Below are 15719 nucleotides of genomic sequence, written 5' to 3'. Positions count from 1 at the left end.
GATAAAATAAATGTAAAAACTGCCTCTGTAGAACGGGAACAAAAAAGCGAAAAATCTAAACTCTTTACTGCACTCCACATCAAAGACATCATGCACAACCCTAAAGGCAGCAGAAACATTGCGGTATGTGATAAGAACATGCTGTGTACCAGGCAGATGGTGCAGCTATGTTAGTCTGAACACACAGTGGTGTTTTGAAGTGGATGTAGAGAAGTTAGGTGCCCTCTCAATGTCAGTCTCGACAGCTACCTCATTAGCCATCCCATAATTCGTCTAGCCGAGTCTCTATGGTGAGGACATCTGGATGGGACAATGCCAAATTAGGCTTTATCTTTCATGCAGAACCATCACTGCGACGACTCTCACATTAGCACTTACTGTAGGAGTGTTGCACAAACAACAGTGGATCTGACCCTGACAAACATCTATCCCAACTGCACACCAATTCATATTCTTGTATCAATGGTATGAGAGAGGAGGTCATGTGCCAGAGCGACACCAGCCAAGCCTTCACATTAGACTGCTGCTCTCTTTTGAAATTGTTGATGTGAAGTTTAAACAAGAACGGAAAATGGCAGCTATCAAATCCAGAACCCTTCCATTCCTTATCTGCATCCAGCAGGCAGGTGTAGCCCATTTCTTTATCATCTTCAGTGTAAGGGAACACACTGTCCCTAATGAGCTACATCATACATCGTTTCAGCATCTGGATTCTGCAGTATGCGTCATAGAAGTGTGTATCATCCCTTTACAATATCTACAAAGAGTTGAAAAATTAAGTAAATTGCTTATTCATCGCTATCTCATGATTTCCCATGATTGTTTCCCAAATTGCCATTCAGTCAAAATGTTATTTTATCTTTATTACATTTTTACAGTCTAAGTCCTGCCAAAGCTGTTTTTGATCAAATCTAATAGAAGCACTGTGAAATTGACAAAGAAACGGGTCAAAGGCCTGTATTTTCATCTGATAAACAGTCCCACCAGGTCACGTAAACACAATCCGATGATCTGCCTTGAGACCCAGAGGGTCATCATATATTAATTCGCAAAAGTTTGATAGATTTTCTTTTCTAATTTCTCCTCAGACAGCTGTACATCTCCATAGATGCACCAAAGCTGGTGTCCATATGTTATCTCTCTGTCTGACCAGCCTCAGGCATTCAGAGAAAAGCAGGAAAATGAATGCAGAACACAGCACTCAAATCTCCATTACTAGTCTCGAGAGAGAGAGAGAGAGAGAGAGAGAGAGAGAGAGAGAGAGAGAGAGAGCACCATGCTGTAAAATGCAACTTTTGATGAAACTATTCTTCGAGCTGCATGACTTATTAAAATTCATTGTGCAGTGATGTGGATCATTTCTTATTCAATATTTTTACTGAAAAGTACTACATACTTTGGCTTTTTTTAAACAAAATTCTTGTCAAATTCTTAAACTCACATTAAGGGCAAGCTTTCAGTACAAGTGGTTAGGATTCACAGGTTTCCCCAGGGTTTGTCTGCTTCAGTGTGATTTAGTTCACTTGTACTCTATACACAAAGCTTTGCATGTCAGGTGGGTGGATAACTGATGACTGGGGTTTCAGATGAAAGAAAACCCCAGAACTTAAACATACACAGGTCACACCGAGTTTAAACATCTGGAGCGCTGTTGGTCACTTAAGGTAAGACAATCAAACAGCTGTTGAATTTTCAAATCTCAGTGACAAGATATTGGAACAACAACTTTAGATACCAAGGAAAAAACGTATTTGGTCCAAGTGAACACACAAAATGAAAATGTATAGCTTGAATGCACTTTTAAGCTTTCTTTATACTGTCTTTATACTTGTCTTGAAACTTAATCCAGTGATTGGAGGCATACATACAAGGTGTTTAAAGACATTTCAGCAGTAACAACATAAACAAGCGCCTTTCGTGGTCAACACGTAACTTCCAGCAAACTCTGCTAAGAACAAATAACAACAAAGTACTTTAAACGTACTTTATTTATACAACAAGCAAAATAAACAACACGTAGATTACCTAGGAAACCAAACATTTGTTATTTTAGATGAGGTATTTGTTTAAGAGTTCAGTTTAGCAATTAATCAGACCATTAAAAAAACTGAAACTGGAAGTAAAGTTCAAACCAAAATCGTATTGCGTCACCGCACGTGCATCCGATGAAACCGTCTATATTTGATGCACTTACGTAAGATGTTGTGCACACCGCCATGTGGTGCACTCAATGCGCACAACCACTTACTCTGTAATGATGCGCAGATGGGTGTGGTAATATTTGCGGGTTATTTACTAAAAAGGCTCAAATTAAATAACACAGACGCAACAGCTGATTATCATAATGACTAACGCAATCTACTAAGAGCAGCGCAAATTAGTTAAGGATTGCAAATAAGCAGAGCTGATAAGGTGTGGGTGATCTGCTAATGCCTGATGCGCTTGAGTTCAGCACCATGGACATCTCAGTGGGTGTGAAATCCCAGCTAACGTAGCCACAGTACACTAAAAAACACACATAAAGGTTACCAATAAGTTTTAAACACCTGGTATTGTGTGACTTCTCCTAGTGACCCCTCTTTTATTTCATCCAGCAAACAAAATGTCTTTCTGATCGGTAACAATTGCAGCCATTTTAAGCGCAAAATGATTTAAGACATCGGCGTTAAATAATGGCACAAATACCAATAATATCACATGAACAAACATTAGTAAATCACGTTGCGTGAATCATTTAAATAATCTCCTCCCAAAAATGTTTTGTCTGAAAGGTAAACTCCTAGAAATGCATATGCAATAAGGTCAGTCTCAAAAATAACTAGACCACACCTTTCTGTGCGTCTTTAGTAAATTCTGATTTTATTTTTTAAGAAAAAATTATGGTTTGCGCTGGGGCACGCTATTAATAAACTGGCCCTAAGGGGTAATGAAAGGTCACGTTATATTGCACAGTATCAAGACCAGGGGTGGGCAAAAGTTTCTTAATTGAGGGCCACATCAGGTTGTGAAAAAAGTTGAAGGGCCACATACTATGAACGACAAATCTAGCTTTATTTATTCCAAATCAATACTCAGTTACTACTGTAATATAGACTACTTTCATATTTTGAAAAAAACAATCTTCTACTGTGCATATCACTGAATTGAATACAATATATATAGAGAGAGCATTTTGAAGAAAACATCATTGTATTACAGTCTGGGTAATATATTTAGCATAGTAAAATTGTGAGCCATTTTTACAGTTATCACCATAAGGATGAGTAACCATGGTTTAATTAGTGTTGTAAAACTGTGTTTTTAGCAGATTCATTCTCATTTGTATTACCACAGTGTTAAAATACCATGGTGAGACCATAGTAAATTTGTGGTTACAACAAATAAAAATTATGCTTAGTGTAGTTAAAGCATGCTTGATTTTCTAAAGGACAAATCATTTCATGTGTTTTGCTAGATAATTATTACACATCACCATGATGTAAAAACAAAGGTAAGCAGTTTTTGGTCTTTAAAAATGGTAATACTTCTTGGAAAATAGCACATACCGGCTTTTATCTGATGCTGGTGAAGTATTTTGCTTTTGCATGCAGGCACGCAACACACACACACACACACACACACACACGCACGCACACACACATATTCTTTCTTTTACACATCAAATGGAAACACTCAAATTCACTCAATCATTTGGTTTCCCTATTACCGCTGTTATCACCTCATGGTGCTAATAGAAAGCAAATCAAACACATCCTGTCTGGGCCATCATGTTGTGACCCAGCAAATAGAAACAAATGAATATTGATTCTTCTACTACCAGCCTCCTTGAACCATTGAAAGAGTATTTTCACATACTAGCAGAGGAAGCTGCTCATGGTATACATGCACTACATATTATATACTGACCGCACATGCAGTACAGTACTGTGCAAAACTCTTAGGCAACCATAATGCAAAAATTTGTGTATGCAAAAAAATAAAAATAAGTGTATTCTAAACAAAATGAAATCCACATTTTTTAATTATAATCTAATAACTTTATGTTTTCTCAAAAGTTCAAGATGTGTTTGGTAATAAGAGATATCACACTAGAAGCAATTTTATTCAGATTTGTTTTACATATTTCCTTTATTTTATGTTTGTATTTTAATAAAATAAAATGTATTGCTACAACAACAAAACTGGTGGTGGCCTAAGAGCCTGTTTACACCTGTTATTAATATTAAGGTGCATTCTGGTCGATCGGATCATTAAGAAGTAGTCGAAAACACATTCGACCTGAACGCTTTTGTGGTATAGACGCTCATGCGGTTGAATGTGTCCGAACAGCCACAAAAGACCGCCTACTCTCTGCCTATTTATCTAATGTACCAAGCACAATGTTTTACATAATTTCTGACTTCTAGCGTGAACACACAGGGTACAGCGCTATCTTTAGGCTTTCATTGATAAAACAGAAGCAGCTGCTCTCCGCGTCTTTCATTAGTTTCATTTTGCGAGCGTGTGACAGTTGCGCAAGCTTATTTCATCAATTGCTCTGAAATATCAAAGAAAGCTCTTCTTACATATACATATACAAAACAATACAGTATGCAGCATCTTTTCTAACAACACAAGCAGCAGACTCGAATATTAGTTTGCGTCAATTTAAACCCACCATTTAAATGAAAGCAGACGGACTCGCCCACAGACAACCCCTCAAAGTAATCAGGACACAAGTGGATAAAAGAGACGGATTAAAATACCAATGTGTCACTCTCGTCCACTTCTTATGATCTGATCAACCAAAATGCATCTTTATAATACCAGGTATGCACAGCCCCAAAGACTTTTGCACTGTATGTGTATGGGAGTACAGTATGTATGGAAGTGCATTGACAGGCTGACCTGTGCTGCTCTGTATTGTTCTGACAGTAGTTGTAGTCCGTGGCGGTGAGGCTGGTAGCAACGGTCCTTCGTCATCCTGCGAACAGCCTTGGTCTATGGCACGCACGTAACTGTGACTCCTCATGCGGAAGCACCCGGGCACGGGCAGGTCCAGGGCGTCCACTGCCTGCGACTCCATTTCACGGAACACGCTCTCGCACACGGCCTCGATCTGCCCATTAACCTCCACCTCACTCACCTGCAGCAGAGGACAGCCATATGATGGACAGAAGAAAAAAAGACAAGAAAAACATTAAAGAGTCAGAAGAACAGCACAGGGCAGTGACGAGTTGGGAAAAGTGTGGGTATTTGGGTTGTGCCGATAGACAATACTATTAGCAATAGACTCCTTGCAAATGTAGAGTATTTAGTGAAGGGAGGGGGCAATAATTGTGGTCAACATGTATTTGAGAAAAAAAATTATGATGCGATTTCTCTCAATCAATGAAACATTGGATTTTTGTGGATTTTTAAATAAAAATGAGAAACAATGCAGATTTTTCCACCCAGCTTTCATCGCTAAAAGGGTGTCAATATTTTTGTCCAACTTGCGACACCAACACGCACTTTGCGTGCTTTTCCGAGAGAGCTTATGGTCTTTTCCTTGCACGAGAGACTTTTCATGCAAGTGAGCCAGTAATGCACTTGCGCCTGGGCCTTTCCTTGCGCTAAAGAGGTTGTTATGCACGCAGGGGTTTAAAACCAGTAAGTGAGTTGTTCCCAATGATGCACTCAGAATAATGACATCATGTTTAAGAAAGTTCTTGGTTCTTGACAGTATTGCCAACTGCCTTTAAAGTAAAGCAGCTTCTGTACAACCTCTTTAGTCATGAATTTTGCTAACTATTGCCCCGCCCCCAATAATATTGTGTATCGCAATCTCACATGCTAACGATAGGACGATCTCACTATGGAGAATATCGCCCAAAACTAGTGGGTATCATCTGTCAATGAGCTTCACCTAAAATAGGCCCACTTACCAAAGGCCTTATATAAAGCAGGTGTGCAGAATCAAAAGCACAGAAGCCAGAGACCGCAAAGAAGTCATTACGAGCAGGTAAGAACCACACAATAGGCACGCAAGAGGAGGAAGAGTCAAAATAAAGAAACACTGTGGGTCTTAAAAGAAAGCTTTGCGCAGAGTAAATGAAGGTGAACAACACAACCAGCAGAGAAGATTTGTGGAAATGGGGTTTAGGGACACAATGCAGTGATGGTGAGACAGCGCTAGCATCAACATGAAAATAAAGAGGAGGACAGCAGGTGGGTAAATAAGACACTTACAGTGTGGCACACACACATACACATATGGAAAAAGAATATTTTAGGAAGGATAGGCAATGTGTTTTAAACAAGGCCTATAGCTTGTAACTTATACATGAGAGCTAGGCAGGCCATACTTTCTTTTTAAAGATAACTCTCCATTCAACACTTTTATTTCAGGATGATACAAAGTGTTTTAATGCCTACAGGTATATGCAAAGTATATTGGTAATGTTAAGAGACCAATTATCATATATTAGATGTCAAACGTGCCACTTAGCATGACAAATCAATGCTTAGGAAGTCTATATTTGTCCCAAGGGCATGTACTTATGTTTATTCTGATGAATACCATCCCACTTCCATATAACATGGAGGCATCTGTCATTGTTAGTTGGTAAGACATACAGTTTGCATGGTGATGGCTCAAATTCATCTCATCAGTGGATGAATCGCAGGTCAGTTTCATGAGTTTTTGATAGTTTGAGCGAATCTAGACTGGTTTTAACCTTCCTCCCCTGCACCCCGCTGGAAGCGGGCACCAAAGATGGTGTTTTAGGGCAGGTAGAGGGGCACAAACCTGGCTGATGGTGCTCATAGCCCTCATGTAGCTCTCGTTGCGCGAGCGGTATTCGGGAGAGGCTAGCAGAGCTTTAGGGTCCAGTGTGTCCAGGCTCCTATTGATGGAAACTTCACTCACCGCCCGCAAGTAGCTGTGACTCCGGATCTGCAGCTTTGGAGAGTGCTCTTGGGAGATCCTGTGGATAAAGGAGAACATGGCAAATATTTATTTTCAAAAGGTGGTAAGTTTAGAGGCACACCTTTGAGCCAAGGAAGAGAAAAACGACACGATATATACAGTACAACATCTTGTGAATTTGGCAACAGTGTTGGGGAAAATTAGTAATTTAAGAACTGGCTTCCTTTCAGTTCACGAGCTGTAACTTTAATTTATTTGGACACTTCCTGCAGAATGTTAACACGAAATTCAACATGGATTTGGAATTAAGTGAAATGTATTCGATTGTAGGAAATTTTATATTCTGTGTAAGGTAAAGGGACACACTAATTTTTTGTGAAAATATGCTCATTTTTCAGCTCCCCTAGAGTTAAACATTTGATTTTTACAGTTTTGGAATCCATTCAGCTGATCTCCGGGTCTGGCGCTACCACTTTTAGCATAGCTTAGCACAAGCCATTGAATCTAATTAGACCATTAGCATCGCGCTAAAAAATAACCAAATAGTTTTGATATTTTTCCTATTTAAAACTTGACTCTTCTGATATCACGCAGCGCCTGAAAATAGTCCCCTGCTATTAAAAATTACTATGGGGAATATTTTTGGTTGCTGTGTAATATAATTGCACATCCTGCACCATGTTATAGCAGCAAAGTCCTTGATTATTACGCTAGAATGAGAGTAAAGTTCCTAGCCATATCAGCCTAGAAAATCGCAACTTTTAATTTTCTGTCGGTCTTAGTACATGATGTAACTACAGAAGAGTCAAGTTTTAAATAGGAAAATATCGAAACTCTTTAGTTATTTTTTGCGCGATGCTAATGGTCTAATCAGATTCAATGGTTTATGCTAAGCTATGCTAAAAGTGGTACCGCCAGACCCGGAGATCGGCTGAATGGATTCCAAAACGGCAAAAATCAAATGTTTAACTCTAGGGGAGCTGGAAAACGAGCATATTTCCAAAAAAAGTGTCCCTTTAAATACAAAAATGGAAGGGAAACAATTTCTATTCTTTGTAGCAGCAGTGTGGTGTTATAGCTGCAAACAGTAGCATTACGCCTCTTTCGCTATCTTGGTTTAAAACACCTTATCTGCTTGACATTTCTATTTTAAAACGCTTCTTTACACTACTGTTTCCTGAGCAATTTAAACACTAATGTCATGAAGCTACATTATGAATGCGTATCTCTAAATAGAAATCCCAAATTCTCAACAGGACACTCTTAGAAAGCGAAAGCCGCACACAGGCTATAAAGAAAACAGCTAAACTCACTTAAAACTTGCCCATGCGGTGCAGCACATACACAACGCTCGCACTGAAGCTCTGCTGATGGACATGCACCTCGTATTCACTGCAGCAGCATCAGCATTATAGCCATTGCAAGCTTTACCAGCATCTATCTGCATGCCTTCACACACACACATTCATACAGTAAATGAACACACACTGAGCAGTCCAGACCAAAAAGCCCCCAGGACACTTCCCTATCCTGCTGGCTGAACTTCACAAGAAGCTCTCATGGGGGGCTTTGTGGAATCGGATATACATGATGTCATCGCTGTGGAATAAGACAGTAAGTTTCCGCCTGTCGACTCGATGGATTGACTCGCTCTGCGGTTGTTAATTACGTCGGCCAATCACAACGCAGTGCTGCGGCTCATACTTTCGGCTGCAGTGACAGCTCCCCAAGGCATCTTATACTGTCTGCGCTGATGCATCACATAGATGCATCAAAGTATATGCGATTTATTCATTTTCCAATTTTATTTGCTTTATCAATACACACATTATAAAGGCATACATTTTTATGAACCATAAACTAGAAAAGCAGTTTGCATGTACAGTAATCAGGGTGTTAGTTAGTTTCAAGGAAAGGTGGTGCTTAAGCTGACAAACTTGCATGTGCTGAAGTAAGACAGATAAACAGATAAATCCAGCAAAATGATGGACTGAGGAAAATTCATATGTATGAGCTTTCATAATGCCAGAGCAGTACTATACATTTACAATTCTGCGAATCCTCCTATGTCTGGGCATTTCACTGAGGTCAGGGTTACAATCTCAGACCACATTTAATGAGCTTTAGCAGATATATATATATATATATATATATATATAAATTGAATCCATGTTTCACAAGGTAAGTTTCACTTTAAATTGCAAATCAGATTCCAGACACATACAGTACGAGAAATGTGAAGATAAACAATAATGAGAAGTACATACTGTACGATTGATTTAATGACCTCAGCCACCTACAGACCATTTGAGCCAACATCTTTAGACTTATTACAGCACAAATCTGTTACTATGGCAACCCCACAGTGACTACCTAAAGGTTGAGCATCCCCCGCTCATACAAGCTGTACTCACATGTGCCTCAATGTGCCAGCTCGAACACTGCAGAATAATACTTTCATAATGTTCATTAATGCTAGTGAATATTTCAGTAAAGGTCCTGTAAAGTCAATCAGCATTTTTTCACTCTAGGTGATGAGCTTTTACTGCTTACAAGCTTAAAGTGACTGACATGGGAGCGTGTTTAATGAAACAAGTGCTGCAATTTTTCCCTGGGCTAATAAGAGTAATCACTTGCACCTTTTCCACTGCTTTGGCGGGGCATATTATGCATCCTAAATTACGCCTGTACTCCGGAGTGGAAGATATAATGGTGCTGTGTTACCGTGGAGACACTGACTGATATCTCCATTGAGGAATGCACGTCTGTGTGACCGCCTCATCTCAAAACCCTCAATTTATCTGTGTTGCTTCTCTTCGTGCATTTTTATAGCCGTTCTGCCTATGCAAGCTGTGCTTGATGCTCCAAATCATGTGTCAGGTTAGTGGTTAGGAAAGCGCTGAACTTCGGCTGATCAGCAACTCAGCACTATTACAAAAACCTGGTGATCTATATTACCAGGTGTCAACAGGACGCTGAGGAAGACCAGTCGCACAAGACTCTGAGGATGTGTAACGACTTACATTTACACAACGAAACCTTTTGTGAACACACAAAAGAGCAATAGTGAAAACTACGAAAAATACATTACTTATAGTGTTAAAAAATTTTCTATTTATTTTCACGAGGAGCACAAGCAACTAACATATGACTGAAAAAGTTGATTAGATTGATGTCTTATTCAGAATTAAACAAAAAACTAAAGAAGAGACAAATTCATATCTGTACTAAAACAACTTATTGCTACAGAAAAGAGACAGCTAATGAACTCATTACTCTTTTAATATTCATGGTAACAGATCTGCACACTTAACAGGTGCTAAAAGGGTGCATGTGTACAGTATGTATGTAATTGCCCTGCTTTGAAATGGGCACTGGGCAGGCAGAAGATTTGGAGCCGTGAGTGGTCGATGGGCCAGCTGGACGGTTATCACACGGATGAAGCACACAATCCCCCTAAAAAGATGCCAGGCTTTGAATAGCATGACAGAGGAATGTGGTTTGCTAATCACTTGTGGTTTAAACACCACATAAGATATATTATGGAACTCAAAAAGCTATGAAAAAAAATCTTATTGCAAATCAATAACAATGTGTAAATAATGGAAACTGCCATCACTCTAATCAATTTCAGGATCTGTTACTGGTCAAAACCAGTTGATTGAATTCCTTTTTCTTATCACTGGGTTCAAAGGTTTTATTGATTTAACTTAATATTTTTTTTATGAACTGTTCATCCCATTTCAATGGTTTAAAATAAACACGGTAGGAAGTCCATATTGTGTATCTTTCATAGATTCATTGATTATAACTAGCTATCATTTCCTAAGGAAATCCCTGGGCAATATACCAAGATCAGGTTTCAGGTAATAACATCAAACAAATAAGCAAGCAATTCACTCAGTAATCAGTTTAACTTGTTGAAGAGATTGAGATCAGCTTCAATCAATAACTCAGTAGTTAAATGGATAGTTCACCCAAAAATTTAAATTCTGTCATCATTTACTCACCATTATGCTGTTCAAAACCTGTATGAGTTTCTTTATTCTGTTGAACACTTGACGGTGCCCGTAGACTGCCATATTATTTGTTTTTCCTACTACTGAAGTCACTGGATACTGCCTGCTATATGGATACCATCATCAATTATCAAGATATCCTCATTTAGGTTTAGAAGAACATGAGGTACATGATAACAGATTTTTTTTGGGTGAACTATCCCTTCAAATTATCTCGTTCAAATAAATTATTCAATACTATGCTCTTCTATTTGCTTGTTAATCATTCTATTCTAATAATAATTCTAAAACTAGAATTAGTTTTAGAATTCTAAAATTTGCATCGTGCCTAACAACGCCCTTCAGCAGTTACTTATTTACGATACAGCACAGCCTCTTGAACAATAAATCACAGATTAACTACACTTATTACACGGCTCTCTGGAATGCTTGATTCTGATTGGTCAGTTGAGACATTTGCAGGTTCGTTCTTTTCAAATAATAACCGCTCCAAAGTAATAACGCATAGCCGGTACTACTTGTACGATTTAAATCGCTCCGCACCAATAAAGATTACTGTTTGGCGCCATCTTGTGACAAACACTGGACAACTACAACATTTGACATTAATTTGAACATGTACGGAAAAAACAAAACATTTAAACAGTGGATAGAAGAACGAACAACGACAAGACACAGACAGCTTACTGAGACTGAACTTGACAAAATAGAGCATGACAGCTACGAAGCCAACACACAAAAAAATACAAAATGGGCATTAAAACTTCTCAAAGACTGGCTAAAAGAGAAAAAATGGAGACAGACAAGTATGAAGCAGAGGATCTTAATAAGGTATTACGATCATTTTATGCATCTGTGCAAAGTTTCGCGGAAGGATAAAAATGTTAATTTAAAACAAATATGCCAATAAAATGTTTCAAATTCATATTCATGTCCAGTTTTTTTCTTATGTGGCAAGTAGCCGTGTATTAAGCGGGATAATGTAGAGGCAGCCGGTTCGCGTCGGGTCCTGATCACACTGTTGGGGCTTATTTCCCGATAACTACCGGCTGCCTCTACATTATCCCTTACTTAATAAATGTCTTAATAAAACAGTCCTTCCAGAAAAATGCAGAGTTTTTTGTGATTGTTGCGGGCAAAAATCCTTGATCTTGCGGCACGTTTTTTTTTTTAAATGTGATGCAATATGCGGGACATTTATGCAAGTTTATGCAATGAAATTGCAGGAAATTGCAAAAATTGCAGGAACTTGCAAAAACTGTGGTTGGAGAGAAAAGAGAAAAAGTTATTCCCCTAAAACCCTGTTCTCAATAGGCTACTGCTTTAATGTAAAGAGTAATTTCTTATTACTTCCTATGATAAGCAAGCATACTACATCACAGAAAGTGCTGGATTTAAGAAATCATGCAAGCCCCGCATATTTTGCGCGCGGAAATCTGTAATTTATGCGGCGAAAGTGCGGCATATTTGAGAAATGTATTTTGAACTTTGGCTGATTATGCATTGAATCATGCGATAGCATAATCACGTTTTTTTGGAGGGACTGATAAAAGTACTTCTTTATAACATTATATAGATGTTTTTTAGTTGATCATTTGTCAAATGAATTGCTAAGTGGCCTAAATAGGCCATAACACATGACATCCAAACATACATTACTATAACCTTTCACAGAGAGCATTGATCCCATAAAATCGCCTTTAGAGTGCCTTTTATTTGAATGGAAGCACGTTTCGGAATTGATTCTGGGGCCGATCCTGGGATGGGGGTTTAGTAAAATTGTCATAATCAGTTTTCAAATGCGCTCTCTATGAACAGAAGAGGAAAGAACAATGCCGTAAGGGGTGTGTCGTAGTCACAACAATGTAGTTATCCCTCAAATTTTTGCTAATGTCTGCAAACTAGAATAAAGCAGAGACCAGGGAGCTCCTTACTACTGTATCTGCACTGAAGCTGAGATCATTTGCTAGCTTAAAGGACAGTACGCAATGCAGTACTTTATGATCAAATAAAAAAAAATAACGCAGAAGCATAGTTTCTCGAGATCTTCAGCAAACGCTTCGGAAAAACTTTTTAACAAGTGCCCTATTAAATACATAACACTTCACAACCTCATGTCACTTTATGGGATCTTTTATGTGAATGCTTTTGCACACTGCCCATGTGAAATAACCAAAATCAAATGGTCCCCTGACAAATCCCGGGACACATTTTCCAGAATCTCTGTGCATGTGAAATAAAAGGGCTTCTGTAACTAATGTTCTTACTTTAAAGTGGTCATCTCCGTCAGTGATGGCTGGGTGGCCTTGAGGTAGCTGGCTCGTCGTGCCTGCATCTTAGGTGAGGGTTTAGGGCTGCCGTCTGAGTCTCCGCTGTCGTCTTCTGCCATGGCTTTCACGTAGCTGCCGCTGCGCATGCGTCTGCACGGGATATCCTCCTCCTTCCCCATCGGAAATCCCCCCCACTCATCTTGAGGGACCTGCGAGGTCAGAGGTAACACAGTGTCATTCACCTCTGGTTTGTCAGCATATGAACTGCTTCCCGTGTGCACGGTTCAATAACCCACACATTTAGGCACATTTTGATGGCCAGAGATAATTAATGAGGCTGCCGTTGTGAGCTTGCATGATTACACTAACAACTCTTCCCTGGGTGGTTAAGCATCTGTCAGTGCTGCTCTCCTTGGGAAAACTCTCATCAATACGAATCTCTGAAAGTCAGTAGTTGGACCTTTTGTGCAACAGAAAGGTTCTGTGCATATTAAAGGTTCTTCAGCCTGGCAAGACCAGTGTAGAGATAAAGGGTGTGGATTTTCTGATCAAACATTAAAGGGTTGAAATCAAATGCTTACAATCTAATAGTACTAAAACCTTTGGAAAATGCTCATTAAGCCTCTACAAGATAAAAGCGTGTCTCTTATAATAAAATAAAGAATAAACCGAGACTTGATTAACAATTCACAAAAAAATCGAATGAAATGTATTCAGTAACGAGCCAACGCCAGAGTTTCTTTCCAAGCTGTCTGGAGTCCTAGTAAAGATGATAATGCTGGCTATGTTGGACTGCAGGTGGACTCAGTTTCAGAAATCCTGCTGAGCAACTTTCCACAAGACACAGCATAATCCTGTGTATTTTATACAGTTACATGCATACAGTTCTAGGGTCAGTTAAGGCTGCTTTTTGAAGCATCATACCGGTACAGTCAATGGTCCATTTTGACACACATACCAGAGTCGCTTTAGGAAAGTCGCGCCACTAGGCGGCCATGTTTGCAGTGCCTCCTGGCAGTTATTTCAGTCATGCAAGACTTTATCTACTTGAATTCTTATCTGGCATGGTGGACTATTACTTTTGTACAGTACTGTACATTTCTTATACAAGTCATTGTACCGGCACATTCAGCGCTCTTTTGGACATTCAAAGACAACCAAACTGACCATGTGACGTCACTGTGTTTTGTCGCCGCCATTTTTGTGTCCAGTCACAGCTGCGTGCCCTGCTTTAGTCTATGGACACAGCAGACACAACTACCAGAGGAAGATCAATAAAACACTCCCAGGAGATTTACAACAAGATTACAACATGCCCAGTATATGTTGTGCTGTTGGATGTAACAACAGTCATCAAAAGAAAACCAGACTACATTTTTATTCTTTTCCAAAGTAGTTAGATCGGCGGAATAAAGGATTGCGTTCAATCAGAAGTTACCACCATGGATAACAGAATTGCTTGCCTAATGCCTAATATTAAATTAATAGTTAAAACGTCTCAATTAATTAAAAAAATCAAGTAAAAAGTAAGTGATAATGTATGTTATCACTTACGTTATAACTGTACGTTAGTATCAACGATGACAGTGGGGCTTCTGGCCTTAGTCAAACGAGTTTCTGTTACTGTTTTAAAGATCAGATGGGAGCCCCATAGATTCGCCCTGGAACCACAAATTTGCTAAATCCTCAACTATGGGTAATATACTTATGCCGCAATAGTTAGCCTGTCTGGAACCGAGCTGCCTTAAACCACATCACTATGTGACACTTGCATTACATTTGAACAGCCCCTACGCTAATAGGATTTTGTTTCTCTCTCCTTGTCTCATCCTCGATCCGAGGACAATGAGACAAACAGACCCAGTTCCAGTTAATGTGAAGGTCGGAACATTCCTGATTTACTAGCCATCCTACAATGTGATATCCAGCTGATGCCTGACCAACGACCACCGGCAGAATCCGTTTAACCTACTTACTCATTTACATATATACAGTATATTTATATATAAAACTTCCCGACTAAAAAAAGTCTGGTTTTTTTTCCTTCTAGGGGGTTTTTCAACCCGGGGAGTCAGTCTTCATTGGCTTAACTTAGCACCCTCTTCTATACGTTACATAAGTAATACGCTCTCTTATAATGTTGATTTATAGCCGCAGTAAATTTTCCTGCTTATGCTATCTGTATTATGATTTTTCTGTGTTTTTCCCTGCTTCTATTATAAATAAATAAAATTGAATTGAATAATATAAGAACAGAGAAACAATTGAAAAACGAATAAATAAATATAACATCAAGTTGCAGATATTTTTTTGATAAATATATAACTTACAGCTGTCACTTTAAAAGTCTACAATAGTGCATGGATTCATATGTCCTAAAACACTTTTTTCCTAAACTGTTCACTTTAAAGATGACCTTATTTTATATAAATTTTCGCCAAAGGACATTTTGACTTAATATGATCACATATGACAGACAGCACGTGCACGTTTGTTCCCGCTGAGATGTTATGGAAGCAGACTTTCTTTTGTGTCCTAGCA

At 38.9% G+C, this 15719-nt stretch overlaps 1 protein-coding gene across 6 annotated transcripts in view; it reads right to left on the bottom strand.

The window, feature by feature from the left end:
* dlgap1a (discs, large (Drosophila) homolog-associated protein 1a) overlaps positions 1 to 15719 on the bottom strand; it is a 126459-nt gene that overhangs the window by 32540 nt on the left and 78200 nt on the right. For 5 of the 6 annotated variants that reach the window (XM_065276418.1, XM_065276420.1, XM_065276421.1 and 2 more), the window contains 3 exons: positions 13176 to 13387; positions 6770 to 6947; positions 4888 to 5125 (listed from right to left, as the gene is read on the bottom strand). In XM_065276418.1, coding sequence (XP_065132490.1) covers positions 4888 to 5125; positions 6770 to 6947; positions 13176 to 13387 — 628 coding nt within the window. The remainder of the gene's footprint in view (positions 1 to 4887; positions 5126 to 6769; positions 6948 to 13175; positions 13388 to 15719) is intronic. The other variant, XM_065276422.1, reaches the window with a different exon arrangement.

Source organism: Paramisgurnus dabryanus, chromosome 6 (genome assembly GCF_030506205.2).
Source record: "Paramisgurnus dabryanus chromosome 6, PD_genome_1.1, whole genome shotgun sequence".
Taxonomy (NCBI): domain Eukaryota; kingdom Metazoa; phylum Chordata; class Actinopteri; order Cypriniformes; family Cobitidae; genus Paramisgurnus; species Paramisgurnus dabryanus.
This window is presented reverse-complemented; position numbering and strand designations above follow the sequence as displayed.